This window comes from Melampsora larici-populina, assembly GCF_000204055.1.
Source record: "Melampsora larici-populina 98AG31 unplaced genomic scaffold MELLAscaffold_1, whole genome shotgun sequence".
NCBI lineage: Eukaryota > Fungi > Basidiomycota > Pucciniomycetes > Pucciniales > Melampsoraceae > Melampsora > Melampsora laricis-populina.
Window position 1 is genome coordinate 2986486 of NW_006768765.1, and position 21395 is coordinate 3007880.

The 21395-nt window shown below is 42.0% G+C and overlaps 5 protein-coding genes across 5 annotated transcripts; 2 read left to right on the forward strand and 3 right to left on the reverse strand.

Annotated features, from left to right (window-relative positions):
- Positions 1-8569: 8569 nt before the first annotated feature.
- On the forward strand, positions 8570-9830 carry MELLADRAFT_70512 (uncharacterized protein; the record flags this gene model as incomplete). Its single annotated transcript, XM_007403688.1, has 3 exons — positions 8570-8743; positions 8838-8929; positions 9022-9830. The coding sequence occupies 3 exons, from the start codon at positions 8684-8686 to the stop codon at positions 9299-9301; spliced, it is 432 nt and encodes a 143-aa protein (XP_007403750.1).
- A 630-nt stretch (positions 9831-10460) lies between these two features.
- MELLADRAFT_87096 (uncharacterized protein) lies at positions 10461-12073 on the reverse strand (the record flags this gene model as incomplete). The annotated part of the gene is made up of 6 exons (XM_007403877.1): positions 10461-10958; positions 11027-11218; positions 11275-11400; positions 11465-11610; positions 11713-11868; positions 12010-12073. The coding sequence occupies 6 exons, from the start codon at positions 12071-12073 to the stop codon at positions 10461-10463; spliced, it is 1182 nt and encodes a 393-aa protein (XP_007403939.1).
- Positions 12074-13460: 1387 nt separating this feature from the next.
- On the forward strand, positions 13461-14582 carry MELLADRAFT_87097 (uncharacterized protein; the record flags this gene model as incomplete). Its single annotated transcript, XM_007403689.1, has 2 exons — positions 13461-13814; positions 13896-14582. The coding sequence occupies 2 exons, from the start codon at positions 13461-13463 to the stop codon at positions 14580-14582; spliced, it is 1041 nt and encodes a 346-aa protein (XP_007403751.1).
- Positions 14583-15505: 923 nt separating this feature from the next.
- On the reverse strand, positions 15506-16438 carry MELLADRAFT_101362 (uncharacterized protein; the record flags this gene model as incomplete). Its single annotated transcript, XM_007403876.1, has 1 exon — positions 15506-16438. The coding sequence occupies one exon, from the start codon at positions 16436-16438 to the stop codon at positions 15506-15508; it is 933 nt and encodes a 310-aa protein (XP_007403938.1).
- Positions 16439-16788: 350 nt separating this feature from the next.
- MELLADRAFT_76361 (family 27 glycoside hydrolase) lies at positions 16789-19461 on the reverse strand (the record flags this gene model as incomplete). The annotated part of the gene is made up of 7 exons (XM_007403875.1): positions 16789-17460; positions 17530-17962; positions 18032-18652; positions 18769-18921; positions 18991-19024; positions 19101-19180; positions 19254-19461. The coding sequence occupies 7 exons, from the start codon at positions 19437-19439 to the stop codon at positions 17258-17260; spliced, it is 1710 nt and encodes a 569-aa protein (XP_007403937.1).
- Positions 19462-21395: the final 1934 nt, after the last annotated feature.

A 21395-nucleotide genomic window follows, 5' to 3' on the forward strand; every position in this document is an offset into this window, starting at 1 on the left:
GAGAACTTGACCAAAATAAAGATGAACAATCTGGATGAAAGAAAGATTTTGCAAAAGATAAATGTTTGAGTTTGATGAAGAAAAAGATCTAAGTAAAGAGCACACAGGATCTTATATAGAACAAAGTCAAACTATGATGTCACAATCTTACAATAACATGTGTAGTATGATGAGCCAAAGAAACCATTAGTTGTATCTATAAGCCAATGATTACTGATCTTGATTTCCTCAGTCTTTGCTACATCATGCAAACCCAGTAAAGAACAAACAAACATGGTTTTTAATTTTAACTGCAAGAGACTCTCCTTGGTTCTGCGACTCACCATGATCTAAAATATCGTTCCTGTTCTTGATTTTTGCAGAGCTTGAGTGAAATTGACATCACTGTTTGGCAATTAATTAAATTCAATCATTGTGTTAATATGGTAAGCTGCTTCTATTCTTTTGTCTTCATCAGGTACTAGATATCACTACTCATCATGTACGTCCTCCATGGTTTATGGCGGCGCCCGCCGCCCAATTGGCTAGTGTGCGTTGAAAGAAGTGTTGATTTCAAAGTAAGCGTTGGTGGATTTTATTGTGGGGCTTAGATGTGATGATTTGATAGAGTGTGAAGCGGATGGGGGGAGTTTTACTATGGATGGGCTGTGCGGTCGCTTCTTATAGGTCATTGGATTGGACTTCAGCGTGCATTTGGGATTGGTGCTGTGATTCTACTCACAATGTTAGGGTGCGAATTATGAGCAGGAAGTAACTTGAGGCTTTGATTACTTGGGAGATGCGAAGTCTTTATATAGACGAGCATCTTTGGGCGGAGCACAAATAAGGAAATAAGGAAATACAATAAGAATGGCAAGAACGCCGAGATACAAGATGTTTAGGTAGTGACGCGCCGGATCCGGTACTGCAGGATCCGGTATTACAATTAGTGGTAATACAAGTTAGAACAATGTAGGGTTAGATCGAGACGGATCCGGTACGGTCCGTTTCGATTACAACAAGGAGGAATACGAAATATGAGAGAAAGGAAATAAATGGAAAGCGCTTAAAAGCGATGAAAAGATATTGGGCATATTGAAAAGCGCGTAAAGCGCGTAAAGAGAGAACAAAGGGTTATGCTCGAAATAGGGAATCACACCATCCCCTCCTTAAGACGGTAAACTTCCCAGTTTACTCACGATGTTTCCCTTTGATTGGACGGCTCAATTCTTTTGAAACAGATTCATTTAATTGTTGAATTAATATGCCGAAGTCTGTTATGAAGTCGTCTGATCCTCTATGGATAACAGTTTCAAAGGATTCACGGCACATTACGAGATGTCCCATTGCTTCGTTTTGCAGCGGCGGAATCTCGTCTTTGAAGTCTGCTAGAGGCGAAGTAAAACCGGTCTGGATTGCCTTTAAATTTTTTAAGTCGGCAGCCGTTTACTTTAGCTTTTAAGACATGACCGTTGGATGTCATCAAAGTGTACGTACCGTGGGGGTCTGCTTTCTGTATGATGAAAGGACCATCCCATTTTGGGTGTAATTTCGATGGACGGCCTTCAAACCTTCGGAGGACGCAGTCTCCCGGGCGGAGGTTTCGCTCGGTGTATGTTTCTTCTGTCTCTGTGGACCTCGTCTGCGCCCTTTCGTTAAGTTCTTTGATGAGTTGCTCTCTTGTCTTCTTGAGTTTGACAACTGACAGGTTACGTTGTCGATGGATTAGTTCTAAGTTTTCGTAAGAGTTGTCAAATTTAATGCTTACTTCTTCTGATGGCAACCTTGCCTCTTCACCGTAAGCCATATAGAACGGCAAGGCTTTCATGGAATGTGAATAAGAGGCGCGGTAAGCGAAAAGGCAAGTGTTAATGTACTCGTCCCATAGATTCTGATTGTAAGGACTACAAAACTTACGTAGGGCGTTAACTAAGGTACCATGAAACCTTTCATCCAAACCGTTAGTTTGTGGATGATAAGGAGAAGTATTTTTTTGCTTGATGTTGTTCTTCTTCAAATATTGTTTGAAATTGTGTGAAATAAATTCGGAACCGTTATCAGTAACAATTTCTTCTGGAAGTCCATGATTTAAAGTGATTTCTTTCACCAGACTTACAGCTGCTTCCGAGGAGGTGCTTTGTAAAGATTTTGCGTAAGCCCATCCCGTTCCGTAGTCTATGGCTGTGATGAGAAATTGATTTCCGTTAGCTGTCCTTGGTAAAGGGCCAACAAAATCCATGCCCCATTTTCTGAAAGGCTCGCCCCTAGGCATCAACTGAATAGGCATACCTTGTTGTCCTGATGGGGCGGCGTGAACCTGACAAGCTTCACACAGGCTGATAACTTCCTTGATGGTTTTCGAAAGGTGAGGAAACCAATATCGTTTCTTGACTGCGTCGATGACATCTTTTTCATTCCGATGTCCAAGGTCAATATGTATTTGGTCACAGATACCTTCTGCTTGAAGTCTACTAGTTGGGACGGTGTGTTGTTCTTCGGATAAGTTTTCCAGGTTGATCTTGATCAATCAGTTACCGTCTATTAAAAAATCTCCGGTCCCAATGCTTGAGGGGTCGACTCCAGCTTGTAATTTAAGTTTGTATTCTGTCAGTTTGTGGTATACCTCTTCTTCGTCGTCAATATTACAGAGGGCGGCGGCTGTCTCTGGCGGTTCTTTGTCAAATTCTGTGTTTGGTTTTCGTGACAGAGAGTCAGCGGCGAGCTGTTCCTTGCCAGGGCGATAGATGATGTGGCAATCGAAGAACTCTATTTCATCTACAAAACGTGCGAGCCGGCGATTAATATGTTTTTGGGTTTTAAAGTATTTTAACAATTCATGATCGGTTTGTATAAGAACTGGCAAACCTTTGACGAAACCCCGAAAGTGCTTGAGTCCATGTACGATAGCGAGTAGCTCGCGCTCCTGAGCAGAGTAATTTTGTTCCGTTTTAGAAAGTTTCCGAGATTCGAAAGCAATCGGTCTTAAGTTTTTGTCTTTAAGATTTTTTTGGTATAAGTTATAGTCGAAGCTTACATCTTTTTCAAGTTCCATGTTTGTGTCTTGTTGTAGTACGGCGCCTATGTTAGTACCAGAGGCGTCGGTATCTAGTACAAAAGGTTTAAAAGGGGCTGGGTGTTGCAAGGGAACTGTGTCGCAAAGGCATTTCTTGAGTTTTTCGAAGGCAAGTTGCTCCTCATCCCCCCATTTGATTGACGTGCCGGGTTTAGGCGATCCTTCAGTCAATCTATATAGTGGTGAAGCTATAGCGGAGAACTTTAAGATGAAACGTTCGTAGTAAGTACACAGGTTGAGAAATCCACGAACATGTGAGATGTTAGTTGGTATAGGCCACTCAACTATCTTGTTAATCTTCTCTGGATTTGTTCTAATACCATCTCCGTCCACGATGTGGCCCAAGAACAGTAGGGAGGACTTTCCGAATTGGCATTTCTTTGCTGAGACGACTAATTTTTCTTTTTGTAGGATCTTGAAAACTTCCTCTATATGTTTCTCGTGCTCCTCTTCGGTTTTAGAGTAGATGATTACGTCGTCTAGATAGACCAAAGCAAACTTGTCAATTACGTTTTTCAATAATGAATTCATCTTCTCCTGGAACGTGGCGGGCGCGTTGCATAAGCCGAACGGCATTACCCTCCACTGAAAATGACCCAACCTACAGGTGAACGCTGTCTTTTCTTTGTCCTTGTTGTTCATTGGTACTTGCCAGAAACCACTCTTCAAATCTATAGTTGAAAAATACTTAGCGCCGGAAAGAAAAAGGTAAGCATCATCGATATGAGGTAGTGGGTAAGCATTTTTCTTGGTAACTTTATTTAAAGCTCTGTAGTCCACACATACTCTATTAGATCCATCTTGTTTTTTAACAAGTAGCAGGGGAGAGCTCCACGGCGAATCTGAAGGCTCGATAATACCTTGAGTTATGCTTTCTTCTACAAATTGTTTTATTGTTGCGTGTTCTGGAGGGGTGTGTGGTCTACCGTGCGTTTTGATTGGTCGGGCGTCGCCAGTATCAATATGATGTTTATAGGATCGGTCCATCATGACCACTTCGTCTCTCCAACACTCCGGGGCTATAACTTTAGCTTTATGAGCTAACTTATCACCAAAATTCTTATCTTCAATTGTGAAGAGCTTTGGTTCGTAATTCCTCGGTCTGATGGTAAATCCGTTTTTCACAACGTAATTACCAGTGGTGTAGTTGACGAGCGGTTGAGCTTCTCTTAACCAGGGTAGGCCCAGGATTAGTGATATGTTTGGGAGGGGAAGTATGAAGGCTTTAACATCGAATTTAAATGTTGCCATACTTCTATCATCTTCGAATTCGGCCTCGAAAATAATGACTTCATTGCAGGACTCCCGAGCTCCGTTGGCGAGCCTGACGTTCTGTTGTTCAACGGTTTTGATTTCAATTCTTCCTGGGCACAGTTTTTTCATTTTTTCGACGCGTTCCGTGGAGATGTAGTTCGCCGCGGCACCGCTGTTGATTATGGCGTCAAGTGGGATGTTCCGGAAGAGGCATGGATAGATTGGCAGTGAGGTTTTCGCTTCTTCCTCATGGGAAGCAAGATCTATGCCGTGATAATCTTCATTACGTGGAAGAACTGGCTTCATCTCCACCATGGCCAGGTCGGCTGGTATGTGCTCCGGGGGCGGTAAGTCGACAGCTCTCGCTTTGAAGAATTCGTAGTTGGAAATACGGGGGTCATCTTCATAAGGTGAAATCGAGCTTGATTCGATAGCCGCGATACTAGTATTTTCTTCGTCGGCAGTACAATCGGACCCAAATTCGGTCTTATTTGCCCAGTTGGTATAGGAGGTTGATAAGATTCGATTCCAGGTCTCAACACTCTCCAATTCTCTTTCCGCCAAGTCTACAGGGTCCAGAGAGGGTAATGGAGAGGGAGATCGGAAATTCGTATATTGGTATCCATCCATTAGTGTACTGTCCATCTTTATTTTCTTTGATGGGTCTTTCTTTAAAGTTTCTTCTACGCCCAGGTAATAGATATCGTGATTACTATTGGGGTCGTGTGCTGGGATTTTTTCGATAGGTGTGTCTTCTCAAAGAGGACGTTTGTTGTTGACATTGTTGACTTGATTCGCGTCTAGGTTAAAGAATTTTACACCATTAGACACTGTCGGGGGGCTGTCCTCATTTCCGTAAGCTTTACACGACTTACAGCATCTGTATTCCTCGGCATCTTCCAGGACTCTAGCGACAGCCGCTCTTTCTTGTTCTAAATCTAGAAAGTTGTCCGGGTTCATATCTCGAAGGGCTTCTAAGTAATGTTTCTTATAATTCTCAAGATACTCTCTTCCATCCTCAGTGGGTCCGTCGAGGGATTCACTCGATTCTCTTGAGGCCCTGAAGACCTGGCCATTCGCATCCGAGAAAGGTGTTATAAAGAATTCTTCTTCTTGGAGTTCATGATCTTGAAACGGAGGAATGAAAGAATCAAGGGAAGAAGAGTTTGAGGGAACGTCAATAAGATGGTCTATGAGCAATAGGTTAGGTTTGTGACGGCTGAAGTTGTTTTGACGACCTTTTGATCCGTTGAAGGTCTTCTTCTTTTGTGGACACTTGTTGGACATATGTCCTTTCCCGTGGCAGTTGTAACACTCCACGGTAGTTAGGTCTACGTTATCTAAGTCCATAGGTCCTGAACCGTTAGTGACGGCGTGGGGCTTGCCAAAGTGGTTGGAGTGGTTCGAGGATTTGAAGATGTTGCGGTGCGAGTTGAAGTGGGGCTTTCTGTCAGGGATTTTGTTCGGAGTCGAGTGCTTGTGGTCATAACCCTTGAAGCCTCAATTATTAATTTTGACAGTTCGTTCCGCTTCTCTAGCAACCGCGTATACTAATTCCATGTCTTTTTTTGATCGTATGTCTTCTTTATTATTTATTTTTTCTCGATAGTGGGCCGGGAGTTTATCGGTGAAAGCAAATTTACGAGCTTGGAAGGAGAGAACATCCAAGGGCATGTATGCCATTAATCTTCTAAATCTGAGTATATAATCATTTATATCTCCTTTGTAATAACATATTTTTATCTTCTCTTGTATTTCTTCGACCATCATGTCGAAATTATATTGTTTTAAGAATTCGGTTTTGAAATTGTGGTAATCCGATATGGTACCGCCTTGCGATTTCCGAGCTTCATGCCAGAACATGTGAGATTCTTCATCTAGATATGAGCCGATCATTTCGCCCCAGACCGCTTCTGGATATCCATGCATACAAAAATTGGATTCGAGTTCCAAAAACCATAGTTCTGCATTATCGCCGTAACCCGTAAATTTTCTGGGTTCGGCGCGAAAGGCGTCGGGTTTTTGATAATGCTCGGTGGAGAGGTTGTGTTGTTGGGCTTCAAATTGGCGGATGACTTCCGCTTGTTGTTGGAAGATTTGTTGGTGTTGATTTCTGAGGTCAGAAATTTCGCGCGCGTGATTCTGGTCACGGTTTTGCGCTTCTATGCCGAACTGTTCGAGTTGGGCTTTAATTAGACGGAGGTCCTCTGCGGGGATGTTGACATATCCGTTATGGTCTTCCATTTTGAAAAAAGTGACTGTTCACAGAATCAAAAGAAAAAAAGGAGTAAGTAAAAAACGAGGGAAGACCTGATCAGGGTCTTATAAGACGGGTTGAGCGTACAGTATCTAACTTCTTCAAAAAGAGCTAGTTGTGTTAACGGTGATTTAAAAATCAAATGGGTTTTTTTATAAGCGCGATGAGAATAGGTTTGTTAAAAATCGGTTGTTGGTTCTGTGTGCGTAAAAGGTAAGGGAATTCTTTTAGTTACTTCAACTAATTGAGGGAAAGGTGTCGAAGGAGATCGGGATGACTAGCTAGGAAATAACGATGACTTACAACGGGGTTAATCTGTTTTTTTGTGGGGATGTTTGTATCTTTTGGTTATAGGGTATTTCGATGAGGGTTTCTAGAAAACGGTATAACAGAGGTACAGAGTTAGGATTGTGGGTTACAGATTAACGGGAAACCTTTTCGATATCTGGTTGGTAGAGATATTAAAGTTTGAAGCAAAAAGAATTTAGAAAAACACACAAATATATATTTGTGATTCTACTCACAATGTTAGGGTGCGAATTATGAGCAGGAAGTAACTTGAGGCTTTGATTACTTGGGAGATGCGAAGTCTTTATATAGACGAGCATCTTTGGGCGGAGCACAAATAAGGAAATAAGGAAATACAATAAGAATGGCGAGAACGCCGAGATACAAGATGTTTAGGTAGTGACGCGCCGGATCCGGTACTGCAGGATCCGGTATTACAATTAGTGGTAATACGAGTTAGAACAATGTAGGGTTAGATCGAGACGGATCCGGTACGGTCCGTTTCGATTACAACAAGGAGGAATACGAAATATGAGAGAAAGGAAATAAATGGAAAGCGCTTAAAAGCGATGAAAAGATATTGGGCATATTGAAAAGCGCGTAAAGCGCGTAAAGAGAGAACAAAGGGTTATGCTCGAAATAGGGAATCACAGTGCAGAGGACTATTCTCAGCTCATGAGGATGCTTTTCCATTTTTGCGGTGCATGAACTTGAGAATTCAGAAATGATTCAAAGGTCTGATTCAATGATGTATTCATTACGCCAGATGCTTATGGATCTAAAAGAGGACCAAATCCTCAGCTTCTTTCACCAAAGCTGAGGATCATTGATCATTACATTCTTATCTTTTGAAAGGGGAAACTTTCAATGGATCATTCACTACAGGCTTTCAAGCTTAATGTTTGGTTCTCAATTATTCCCCCTGTATATTTAGGTCAGTTTAAGGTCTGTGTGCCTTACAGCAAAGAAAAAAGTGCTCAACTAATTTTGCATCTTTTGATAGGCTAGCTCCATTATGCACTCTGCATACCTGAGAGTATGAAGATGGGTTCTAACATTTCACACTGTTTTGGTAGGTTCTGCTCTTCACCAGCATTCTTAGCATTTGCAGGGTCAATGCCCCATGGCTGATAATTGAGGAGCTCTGTTATGAACCTCTTCATCAGCAGGCTTCACATGTGATATTTGAAGCTGCTATAATGAAACAAGACTATGGCAGGTACCACCCAGAAGGGAATTTGACTCCAGAGAGGCACATTGATTCATAAAGTTGAGTCTGTAGAAATCAGTTTCCAAATTGACAATGCTCCTACTCTCATCACCACATGAAGCCATGTTCTCTGATGTTGTTTTATATTGAGGCCAATCTTGGGCTATTATCTTAATTTACTCTTCAAGATGCATCCATATCGCAAGAAGCCCAGTGTACAGGATGTCATCCTGGTAATGCAAATTTGATTTTTTTATGTCTCAAGATGATAATGTTAATTGCAAAGCTAATATGTGTATAACTTACCTTGTGGCATGGCATGGCTACAAGAACCTACTGAAGTAACTTTCACTGTGAATCCGTCGCCGAGTGTTCCGGACCGACATCGGTGCTCGCATGAGGACCCGGTCTCCCTGGAAGAAAGGGCGGTGTCGGGGCCAGGATTCAGGTCTAACACACCATACAAGGATTTTTGCTTTTTGAATGCCAATACATATTTTTGCTTTCTTTTCTCCACTCTGCTCTCAAAAAGGATTCAACTTCAGCTCAAGCTCGGCGGGTCCACCTCAATTTTCTCCAGTCTGAGATCTCATCTTGAAGCAACTTACCTTCTGTCTACAGTATGGAGGTGGACCCGAAAGTATCATCCGTCGAGGAAGTCGATCCGGAAAAAGTTACCATTGTACGTTTTATTCATGCATCATGATCAATCCCCGCAAGACCTCGGAAGCTGATACTTTTTAATCAACTTTTTATACCTTTTTGCTTGGATGTAGCTAGCAGGTGCGACACATTGCGCCGCGACGTTCTGTCTCAAAGACGAGGACCACACTCTTGGAAATTCTCTACGGTACATAATCATGAAAAAGTCGGTCTAACCATACCACAATTCTCTAGATCCAAGCTCGTAAACTTGATCTGACAAAAAGTTATTCACCTCATCCAATTGAATCTACACAGCCCAGATGTCGAATTCTGTGGATATTCGCTCCCCCACCCGTCTGAACCTAAGCTGAATCTGCGAATCCAGATGTATGATAATAAGTCGGCCGTTCAAGCCTTGATGAAGGGGTTAGCCGACCTTGAAGATTTGACCATGACTGTCATGACGCGCTACAAAGAAGAGCTTGCGAAAGGAACCTACGTGTCCTACGAAGAGCCGACTGTCGCAGAACGACTGGAAGAAATCAAGAGGAAAAAATACCCACACCTTCTCAGCGGATCGCCGATGGAGGAATGAAGCTATCGTACTTGAAATGATCAAATCAACCAACATTGCATCACAAGATTTCTGAAAATATATCCAGCTAAGACCATCATTCAATTCAGCGTTCTACGACTTCTTCAACGTACTCCATTCTCCGCCATGTACACGTTGTGGAAAGTACATTATTGTAAAAATGTAGTTTAGTCCCTCTCCCAGGGTTGAGTGGGTCTTCCCATCGTCGGCTTCTAAACGGACCGCGACGCGTTACCAGATGTGGCTAGTTCTTTCAATCAAGCGAGCCGTACCATCCAAGCTCAACGAAACAGCCATACGCATGATCTGACCGCTTTCATCGGCACAGCAATGCAGCCAGTGTCGTGTGGAAAATTTTTGTCTACAGTTGAAACACTTTTTTTCAGCATACTACAAATTCTGCGAAACTAGGTGGAAATGACAATGTATGATCTTTAATCACCTCACTCACTTGACAGGTATCATATCTTATTTGATGTTTGACATGAAATGTTGGCATGAGCAAGCTATCCCAAACATTTTCCACGTTTGGCTGGAGAAGATTTTCTCGAACTCCCATATACTTTATATGCGCAATGATTAAGTAGCAACAATCAATGTTCTACCATCTCAATTATATCAACTCGAGATCCTTAGATTCCCAGCTGACTTTTCAGTACTTTGCCAAGATCAAAATTTGGCATAAGTGTCGCCTATCAAACCAAGTCAAAAGCATCGTTGAATTTGCAGGAGACGCATCGGGGCTGACGAAGAGCCCACCAACCCAATGTACAAGCTCAGAGTTCTGCAATGATGGGTGAAAGCTTCCGCACTGCTTTGTATGTATGGACTTTGACACTGGTGAGGAGGAAGAACAGATGGCAAGTCACAAGACACGAGTGTCCATAGCTGAACACGCGAGTAGGCTTGACAAATTGTAGGAACACATCTTCTGAAAACAGGCAACTATATATGTCTGGGGTGATTTCACCTCATTTGACAGAGGTTATAGTTAGCCAAAACTACAGATATCGACAACTTGAACGCTCCATCATCTCAGCATTTCCTACAATTTAAACACATCTGTTTCACAAAATGAATATAACAAGTGTCTGACCTTCCAAACCTCAGATACCATGTAGCCTGGTTTGTCATTGTACGAGTGATAAGCTTGTATAGATTATCCGATGATCTTCCTCAGATCAGCCAAAATAGTAGGATACCATGTCACTGGACATCTTCCGAAATCAGACACATACGAATGTGCACACTTATAACAACAGACCCAGCCTGAAGGAAAGGCAGTCGAATTGACGAGGACTGACCGACAAATCGGACAGTGCCCTTTGCGCACCGGTATAAGCTTGCCTTCTTTGCTTAATACGCCTTCTGGATGAGGTCTAAGTGATACTGGAGGCTTGATGTACAAATCTTGAGCCTCATCAGACATTCCAAAAGTTCGAGTGCGACGGATGTTAGAAGGCGAGTACCACCATTCAAGAAACTTGAACGCAAAGATCGAGCATGGTAGGGCCACTTTGAGTGATTCGAGAGTGACATTTGTGCCCCGCTGGATTATTCTCAAGAGTAGTCTCAGTAATGAGGGTCGGGCACCAGTTCGTTGATTTCGACGAAATGGAGACTTCGCCATCGAAGCAATCTTCTGCCCCATACGTTGCTAGAATAAAAGTTGGTTCGACATTGATTACATTTGACATGCCTGTTCACCAATCTGGCAGGACTCACATAATCTTGGCCACTGAGACGACGAATTTCGAGTTTCATCCATGCTTCGAAAGGTCTCCAATAAGGACTCCGTTCAAGAAGGTATTGAAGACTATAGACTAAATTGATAGCCTCATACGCAGCGTTTGTATATGGGTATAAGAGCTTGTATATATCTGATATCCTATGATAAAACAGTTGTCGCTGATTGGCCTGTCACTTCTCATCAATGCTTGCTAAAACCAACGAGCAGGTTTCGTTCAACTCACATTTGGATCAATCTGCTGTACTCTGAGCCCCATCCCGGAGTCGTCTTCTAAAAGCGTAGAGTCTGTGCTTCCCCCCAGCCTTTCGTACAAATCTCGAGCTTTTTTACGCAAATATGGGATGCCCACCTGAGACAGGATCAAGGTCAGTACTGATGAGAGGTTTTAGACTGATAATTGAAATCTCACTTACTAAACAGAAAAGGGAATATCTGATATGTTTGGTTCTCAGGTCACCGTGGTCATTCGTTTGATTCAGTAAGATCCTTGGCTCGATGGGATTACTATCCAGTCGGCGTCGGCGCTTCAATCCATAGAAATGCTCCGCAAAAGAGCCGCCTGGAGGTTATACGTTATAGTCGGTAGTTACAATGGCAGATTCCGCTTGTCAGGTGCCTGCAATAGGTTACGAGGCATAAGAAGACAAATTTTCCAGCTGACCCCAATTCTTCAAATAGTACCTTTCGATGAAAAGCATCAATAAAGCAAAACACTCGTCATGTCGGTTGACAATCCTCAGCAAGTACCTCGGATGACTTTGGGCAAAGACCGAGAGCACATAACGAGTCACTGGGCTGAGGAGATCGCGAAGTTGATCTGGTCATAATAAGTCGTGAAAGGTCAAGCAAAATAAGCAAAGTGGTGCTGGCGTGATGTCTTCTGACATCCAGTAACCCCACATCATCATTTGACAACCCCCGGGATGAACCGATTCAAAAAACCAAACTTTGGACCAACCTTGAGCGATTAGTTCGAAGAAGTTGGGCCGGTAGGGATCATCTTCCAAGGTGAGAATATTCATACTTGATTACTATTTTGAATTTTGCTGATTACTTGAATACCTGAATCATCGTCACATTCGCAAAGGTCAGACCAGCAGCAAACAATCACCCCAGTCGAAGGAATTTATAGCTACCCGAGTCTTACCCGAGAGAGCTCGGATCAGACCCCGGGATCTTATTTTCTCGGGTTGGAAATTGCACTTGAAACAAAGGTGTCACTTCTCGAAGGGAAAGAGCTCAAACAGAAGCATATCAACAAACTGCGCTCCTTTTGCACTTTGCAAACCGTCCTTATGATCGTGTTCATATAATTCTAGTATTTCTGATAGTCTTCGAGCTCTATGGAGATACCATATCCATGCGATCTCCCCTGGGCCCTGGGAGGTATACTTTAGATACCGCTTCGTATCGGATCCAGAGGGTATATATGGCTACTCCTTGAATGGTTTTAATTCTCCTCTACCTCAAGTTTTCTTTTATTGGAGTCAAATGGGATGAGTGCAGGCTGACTAGCAGCAAAGCAAAAGAAGAATGCGCTAATGTTCCACCCGAAACAACTGTCGCCATTCATATGGAGGAAAGACGGGTGTGCATCTGTTTTGACATGGGTGGTATCGACTCTAATCCACTGGTTAGGCAGGTTGATGTGAATGGGTGCGCATCAGGGGCCATAACTTCGCGAGTCCAGATCAGCGCAGCGCGATCATGGCTTCGCGTCAAGGTCTTGTCAAATTCTTCACCATCGAAAACATATACCAATACCGTCGATATTTCCTTGATCAGAACAACGCCGGCTCGAGCCTGACATGGGCTACTTGACCGTCGTGATACGATAGTGTGTGACAGGACTGACTGCAGTCACATGAATAAGGTACACGCCTTAGTCTTGAATACCTCTTTTCCCGGAACAGGGGTAATGCTGTTTATTATAAATAAGTCAATAATAATCCTCTGAGCATTCCTAGGTCAAAAGAACCATGATGCGCAATAGTTACTTGAACACGCAGATAGACTTTCACCTTTTGTTGTTTTCGCTTTGTTCGACTGATGCGCTCCTTCGCTTTCCATGAGCCTGAGTTCATACATTGCCTCCTTCGGTTTGAAGGCGTCTTGGCCGACAAGAATTTCCATTCTGAGTCAGCTTCATTTGTGACAATTAGGTTCTCTACCTCGGCTCCTCATCATTTATCCATTTTCGGTCAGGAACTCTACGAGCTCTACAAGATATATGTATGAGGATCCTTCTGCTACTTGAACTCAAAAAGCAACATTCCTTTCCATCATCATACCACATCTCACACGTCCTCAATAATACTTCACTCGACATCACCTTGTCCCCTTTAACTCAGGCTTTTAAAACCTTTATCGCCCAATTTGCTAGTCCACATTTTCTGTATTCCAACGGCGATGTCGACTCCGCGAAACCTGCCGAAAATTCCTCAGGGACAAGATTCCCAGCCACTGGATCGCGCTTCGTTAATCAAGGCAATCCGACATGAGCGTACCAGACGCAAACAGCTAGAGAAGGCCACTTCAGAACTCTCACTTACTATAGAAGAACGCAAGGTTCAAGTCTTAGAAGTAGACGCTCATATTGCTGAAGTAAAAAAGGGAATCGATCAAGAGCTTGCACAGTGCTCTCGTCTTGAACATCAATACCAAGCCCAAGAGGAACAGATCTCAGCCTTCAAAAATGCAGAAGATGAACAACGAAAACTGACAAATCAACTGCAAAAGGTCAAAGCTAAATTGAAAGATCATGTAATGAGCTTTTTTCTCGAATCCTCTTCCACCACAACAAAAAGCCATTCTAACTAACGCCGTTTGTTTTACGCTTGCTAGGCGAGGATTAGGGATGAAGAGCAACTAAGCTGGGAAGAGTACGAGTCCTACTTGAAAGCTAACGTCAACATGTTCTCCCAGGAATTGCAAGAGGTCATGAAACAAGAAGATCAGGTCAATCCACCAGTCTCCAAAGATTTCATGAAAGATCCGGCTCAGCTTATGAAAGAAATGGCCGAACTTCGTGACTTGGAGGAAGAATATGATGAACAAGCTGTCAACATGAAACAGTCACTTGAACAACTAAATGAAGAGATCAAAAAACTTGAAGAATTACATACTCAATTCTCATCACTAGTTGACCCATCATCCTCATCGAACCATGCGAGTGGGGCAGATACTTCGGGGATTTCGAATTCTCGTACTGGAGAAGGCCAATATGCTCAAAATCCCAACGCCTCCGCATCTGCTCGTTTGAAGCTTGACGAACCAGTCAGTCCTGACACCCTCAATTCAGATTTCGCACCTCCCAGCCCAAGTCTTGGATTCCCAGAATTGGCACCGCAGTCACATTGGGATGTAGAATTAGAAGCTTTGGTTGAACAAAATCAAGCTATCAGAGCGTATATCGATCGACTACTTTCTCGTATTGTCGATCTTGACGAGTTTCAGATAGTTTTACACCGTGATTTTGATTCTCTGGTAGGTGAGGGAGCCTCGGAAGGCCCGAAAAGCTCTACGACGTAACTTGATTATACAGACATATATATATCCATTTCATAATTTTCTGCTTGAGAGGTTCCTTAATAATACCGTCATTCTTGTATATGTCGACTTCCATTGTAGATTTTAGTGTGTCCTACCTCTATTGTATGAAGTTGTTATATCTTTGTCTGTGTTACTAAATAGGCTAGCTGAATGTATATCACAAAGGTCTGTCCCTGCGGAAAGGAATTGCTTGCACCAGGATTGAGTTTCATTCCGTTCCAAATGTGTTTGTACCTTACAATCTTGTTTAGAATTTTATCTTTTCTTTTTCATCAACCATGAAATACTTCAACTTTCAATCTTAGATTTTCCCATCCCCTGCGTCCTATGTGTACAAGCTGAATATCTTGAATGGGTTGTTGTTACCAAAGCAGACATAGGATCAGGCTTACGAAATCATTCTTACAAGCAGACTTACTCTTCGTTCCTCTCTAGGATTTTGTTTGGTAAGTGTTAGAGTGTAATGCGCAAATAGGTTGATCTTCCAACAGCTGAGAAGCGCCGTTGACACACTTTTTCATACGTAGGAATTCGCGTATCATTCTTTGCAGAAACCAAATAAATGTTTCTTGATGAAGCCATGTCAAGCTCCATTCATCTACACCTTGATTGAATTGCAAGATGTTTTGCTCCCTATTGTCTCATAGTCACTCTTCACTCACTCTCATGGCTTCTCAAATCAAATCACGAAGAGCTTGCCTCCTGAAACATGATAGTCTTACAGCCACTTGAATCTTGTTATTACATCACAGACCAAAAAAAATAAAAACTCAACCGCATCATATAATGTTTGCAAACAGACACACGCCCCTATGAATTTTTTTCAAGAATAAAATATACTGAAATATGCAGCAAAAATATTCTGATTCAATTACTCACTTCTGAAGAAGTTTAAAAATCTATCAATCAACTTTACTATCAAATCTAGACCTTTCAAGTACCCAAACTTCTTCATTCCAAACTTCTTTACAATCAGGCCAACCAATATTAGATCTAAAAAATAACCAAATTCGATTCCAAAAAGGTTTAGAATTAAATTGAGTTGAAATTGATTTAATAAATCCAATTGCTTCAATTGCTTCAATTTGAACTTGATCTAATATAGGAATTAAATTAATCATGATTCTTTCTGTTTTTAAATCTTCTTTAAAAGATTTTGTAACCGAAAAATTTAATAATTCTAAATCGATTCCTGCTGGTCTAAATGGTACAGATGTAGCTAAATGTCGAATTCGTATTAGATGAAAATCATCAAATTTAGCTTTCAAGTCTTCTTTGTTTTCCTCTTGATTTTTCAAATTAGATCCATCTTTAAGTTTTATCTCATTAACTAAATCTAAAGATTTTTCAATAGCAACTACACCAATTTGTCTATCATCATAATCAAGTACCCAAATTGAAGATTCTCCAATCCCTTTTCCTTGAAAAGTTTGACCATTATAATAAGATTTAGGATTCTTCATATCTTCTCTAGAAATCACTTCTTTCATAATCGAATTAAAATATCTTCTATGACACCAATTAAGTAAAACTAATAAAATTAATGGAGGTCCAACAAAAACTGGTAATTTCATTAAAATTTCGATTACCATTTCTTTAAATTCATCCTTTCCAAATTCTTCATCAGATAATAACATTCGTTTGATTGGTATATATGTAGTTGAAATGATTACCCATATGTATATTAATGGATTTGACCAAAACAGATGAATATTGGCTGGACCTGTTCTTGATAAAATTGACGCTCCAATTAAATATCTGATAAATTTAAAATCTTTTTCGTGTTCGTATGGTCTGATCGAAGCCGGTGGAATTTCCTCATTCTCTTCAGGCATATGATATATGTGTAGTTCCTGTTTCTTGGAGTTAAACTTGAGTGGCGAAGGTGGTAAACAAAAAAAGTGACGCTGGTCTTTTGTTGGGTTTCAGTCGATCACTCTGCTCGAGCCTCGGGTCTCAACAATTTGAGGTCCGGTAGCACAGTCCGGATCTATCGGATACATGTGCTCTTCGCGGGCTGCCCTGTGTTTTTTGCATTTGGGACACCTGCTGTACTACAAATGTTCTGGAAGAGAACGACAAGGGACGAAATGTTTTTTCCTCTTGCTCCACGCTGGAAGATCAGGTATCATTCCATGTAACCTCTGTAAAATGTAATCAGACTTTTCAGATGGGTCCCAAGAAGAAGTCTCTCAATAAATTATTGAATGATTATAATACCAATCAATGATCAACAACAATCAATTCATCACAATTCTTTTTACAACAACAGCAACAGCACAGGCATACGACATATGTGTACCACACAATCGATCAGTACAAACAAACAAAACATGAAAAGAATATAGAAACATATCCTGTTGAGTTTTCAATAGGATAAAATAGCAAAAAACACTCGAGACTGGTAGGATGAACAAAAGATACATGGAGAGGGTAATTAAGATATTTTGAGTTGGTTATACAGAAGTACACCAGGAATTAAAAGGTAGAATGAAGCGAGATCAATGAAGTTAAAATACCAAGTAACATTCTTCGGTATTGTTTCCATCCTGAAATTGTAAAAAATCCAGCTTGAATCCATGTCATACGGCCGCTTGTGACCATAATGCTGCAGGTATTTACTATCGTAGCAATTGGGCACTTGGGCATCAAGCCTACACCGGAGTCAACGCATACAATAGTGAGTCGTGTATATCCAATCGAAGGGTGAATCGAGAGTCAAAGGTAATGAAGCCAATACTGGTTCGTCGCCATACGTCTCGAACTCGATAAATCGATTCCTTCACCCTTGTCGTTCTTCGTTTAGGATTCATCGCATCTTGAACCATACCTAAACTCACTTCGATCTCGATCGGTCCTAATTGTGGAATGATAGATCAGCTTACTAAGCTCATACGAGTTATAGATACAGTCATCTTTCACTTACCATCCCACCACTGTTGATCACCAGCGTTCACAATCCCTAAGAAAATTCGACCGTCATCTAACTCAGAGACCCAAATTTGCTGTTGCCACTCTACTTGCTGATCGTCCTGCCTAAATTTTCGCACATGTTCTCGCTTTAATGCCTCCTGAGACGTGGCTAGTACATCACCAGAGCAAATCGGACCAAGTCCAATCTCTTCAGTTTCTCCCATCGAGACTCTTACAAGCTTTTGTTTTTGTGACCATACTGCACAGTCAGTTGCTAAGGTACCAAAGGTTTGATCTTCAAAGTAACGAGTCGCATTGAAATGATGTAATCGGGCTGGCTGATCTCCTGTTTGACGTTGTATGTCTAATACTTCCGAGTTCAACAAGAGCGCTTTACGCTCATCTGAAAGGTATCGTAGATCATCTCCCAAGTAGAATGGGGTACCCTGTTGATCAACAGTTTCTCAGACCACAAGTATGGGCTTCAAGCTTAGGATAAAAAGGATCACACGCACCATCAAGGCCCATATCGTTACTACGCTTCGACATTCCGCCAGAGTCATGTCACTTATTAAAACTGCATCCATGTCGATCAATCCTTGCCACCTTCGATGAGCATCGACACATGTCCAACCAGCTGCCTTTCGAGCATTGCGAACAATTCGATCAAACGTAGTCATTTTGCGTCCATAGGCTTCCACATCAATCGCAACTCTCCAGCTGTCAGCAGTCACATCCAAGACAGGGCCAGCTTCCTGTGGAGGGAGTTCCCAGCTGGCAGCCAGCCAAATTCTTTCCCTTCCAACATGCCGCCATTCTTCGTAACCGCGATCAATCGCCCGACGCCAGGCAAGAAGGTCAGGTCGAGTATCACATGCAACTTTTGACGTAGGTCTGAATGAAGAGCCTGGTACATTCCCATCCATTTTCACAAAACTGACGTTCCATCTGTAGAGCTCTTCTACAATACCATCAACATAGAGCTGACTGCCTGGATGACTATAATTCAGAGCATACCCAACGCCGAATGCGTTGGCCAATGGTCGATGACAATGTGGTGTTCGTGAACCGCTGTTTCGTGACTTTGGACAATGTATCACTTCATCCGCCGTATAATCGCTTCCAAGGATCCTAATCTGTAGGTCATGTGAAACAAATGGAGGGTATGCAATTTAGATCGTGTGACTGAGAAGAAGGGAGCAGATGCTCTGTAGTATGATACATAGACAAGATAAGGCAAGACTGGACATACCTGGTTTTCAACGGCCGCACTTTCGATGCCGGGTAGGTAATAAAGTCCTAGTTTGAGGCCCTTTCGAGCTAAATGAGAGCTAAGTCCCGCAACACCACTCGGAAAGCGAAGCCGATCCATTTGCCTTCGGCCATACTCATCTAATTCGGGATCCTATGAGTACTCAAGAGGCTCAGTTTGAAGAGATTGATTCGTGAACTTCCTGATATGAGTGTACTCAACCTGCCATCCAGAGTCCAAATTGATACGATCATATCTAAGAAACAAATGAGCGATCGACATGTCATGTCAATTACAGACACTTAGTGATACACAGATGTACGTCCATTTACCCTAGAGGCGCAAATTTATCTGCCAATATTGCTGCTTGACTTTTGACATGTTGTTCATCTAACCAGTAGAATCCATAACCCTAGAAGGACAAGGATGTGATTAGAACAGTAGAATGTTTTGATCGGCAGAGAAGAGCTTGGTTCAAGACTCACAACACCTTTGAAAGCTTGTAAACTCCAACTTGACCAACCGCGATAGCCACTGTGGAATGTGGTGGGAGTTGAAGGTGGCGAAGTGGAATCGGATGAGAGGACCAACTGATCGATTGCATGAGATTGATGATAGAGATAGACGAATGAGAAGGTAATGAAGTAGAACAGTTTATGGAAGTTGAACATCCTGACTGGTGAGTTATTTTCCAATCAAACTCTGGAGTCAAATCATCCTGAACCTTCAACCAACACTGGATTAACAAAATGATCAATCAAATCAAATTACACATACACACACGTGACCTAACATATCACTGATGGGCATTGGGATTAACCGATCAATGACGCACTTCATACAACCACGGTCCACCTCACTGATTCTTGAAACATCCAAACTATCTTTGAGCGCATACATCAACATTCGGTTTCAAAGCTTTTCTGCAGATCTCGTTATCTATGTACTAAAATGCGTCGACCCACTTCAAGACCGTTGGCCTATCGAGACTCAGGGGAAGCTAATAAGAACCTTGCATCTATCTCGAATGTTCGACCTGCAAGTAAAAGACGAATACGCTCGGGACGCGACGGCCCCTCGGATAACAAGCAAAGATCCACTGAATATCATGTGAACAGCATTACCGAAACGGAATATCATATCACAAATAATAAACGGACTAAAGGCCCCTAGCTCAACCAAGCCGCTGAAGTTTTGCTCAACACCATAGATTGAGAATCTTTGAGAATCACAACCCTCAACTGCATGCGTGTTGACTCTTGAGCCTGAGCTAGTGCCCATAATTGCGGAAGCAACGATCATGATGACAATTGTCTCTGCTACATCCAAACATAGAAAATCCCAAGCACAAATGAGGAAGTCAGGGCTCTCTTCTTGATCTTGTTCAAAAGCAATCGGATGCGTTAGTCACATTTGCCGCAAGTATGCATGGTATCTCCAAATCTTGTGCACCCAGCAATCCAGGTAGGCCATATATATACTTACACAGCCTGTGCTGTGGCCCATGATGTGGATCCTGCATTATCGCATGAAAGCATGCGATTATAGGATCCAAATGAAGCCATAAGATCGTGTCATATCATATATGGCTGGATGGCTCAAATGGCCAAACCACGGGGAATGTCTTATAACAGGTCTGACTCAGTCCCTCTCCAAACCAAAAGCCTGGTGACTCATCATCCCACATCATCTAGGTCCGTGACGAATTCGAAGTAAGCAAAAAGAGATCTTACAAACGCAATAAGAGGTCAGAACACGTCTTACTCAATCCGTCTTCTTCCATGACCAGACTGACCGAAATCAGAACAGACATAGCTCACTCTGTCTCCTGCGATAACAGTAAACCCCATTGAAAACGCGCACTTTATCTTTGACAATCTCGTCTTCAAATCAAATTTTATCCGTCTCGAACAATGGTAGGGAAGGTAAGTTGAGCGCATCTTTAACTACATTAGAATGTACCAATACAACACGCATAGCTGAACAGCGTTCTTTGAATCCCATCAACAAGATGTCCATGTTGGTTGCAAAAGAATCTGAGGCCAAGCATCTCACCCAGCAAGAGTTAAACATCAAGTGGAGTGAGTTGGAGCTCAAGGTGCGCACGGCCCGATCGAAAATGGTCATGGACTTGATACGTTTAGGATGGCATGAAACAAGAGCTCGGCACTTTGCTCTTCAACAATATCCCAGCGTTGTTAGACATTCATCGTCCAAGGACTACCACAAATTCACTTAGGTGAGCATCTTTTGATCGCTGAGACTTTATGTCCATGAAGAAGACGATTGACCACGCCGTGATTCGTGTTATTTTTAGTCAAATAAATATCATTGATATCAATCTGTAACACGCCGACTCACATACAAGAATGCCCTTCATAAATAGCTCAGATTAAGTATACCACAAAAGACAAAACCCCCGAAAAAAATCCATGAAGAAGAAGACGTTTGACCAGACCGTGATTTGTGTTATTCTTAGTCAAACAAATATCATTGATATCAATCTGTAAAACGCCAACTCACATACAAGAATGCCCTTCATAAATAGCTCAGATTGACTAAACCACAAAAGACAAAAAAACCAAAAAAAAATCACCTGATCAGTAATTGTAAATTTTCATGCTTAC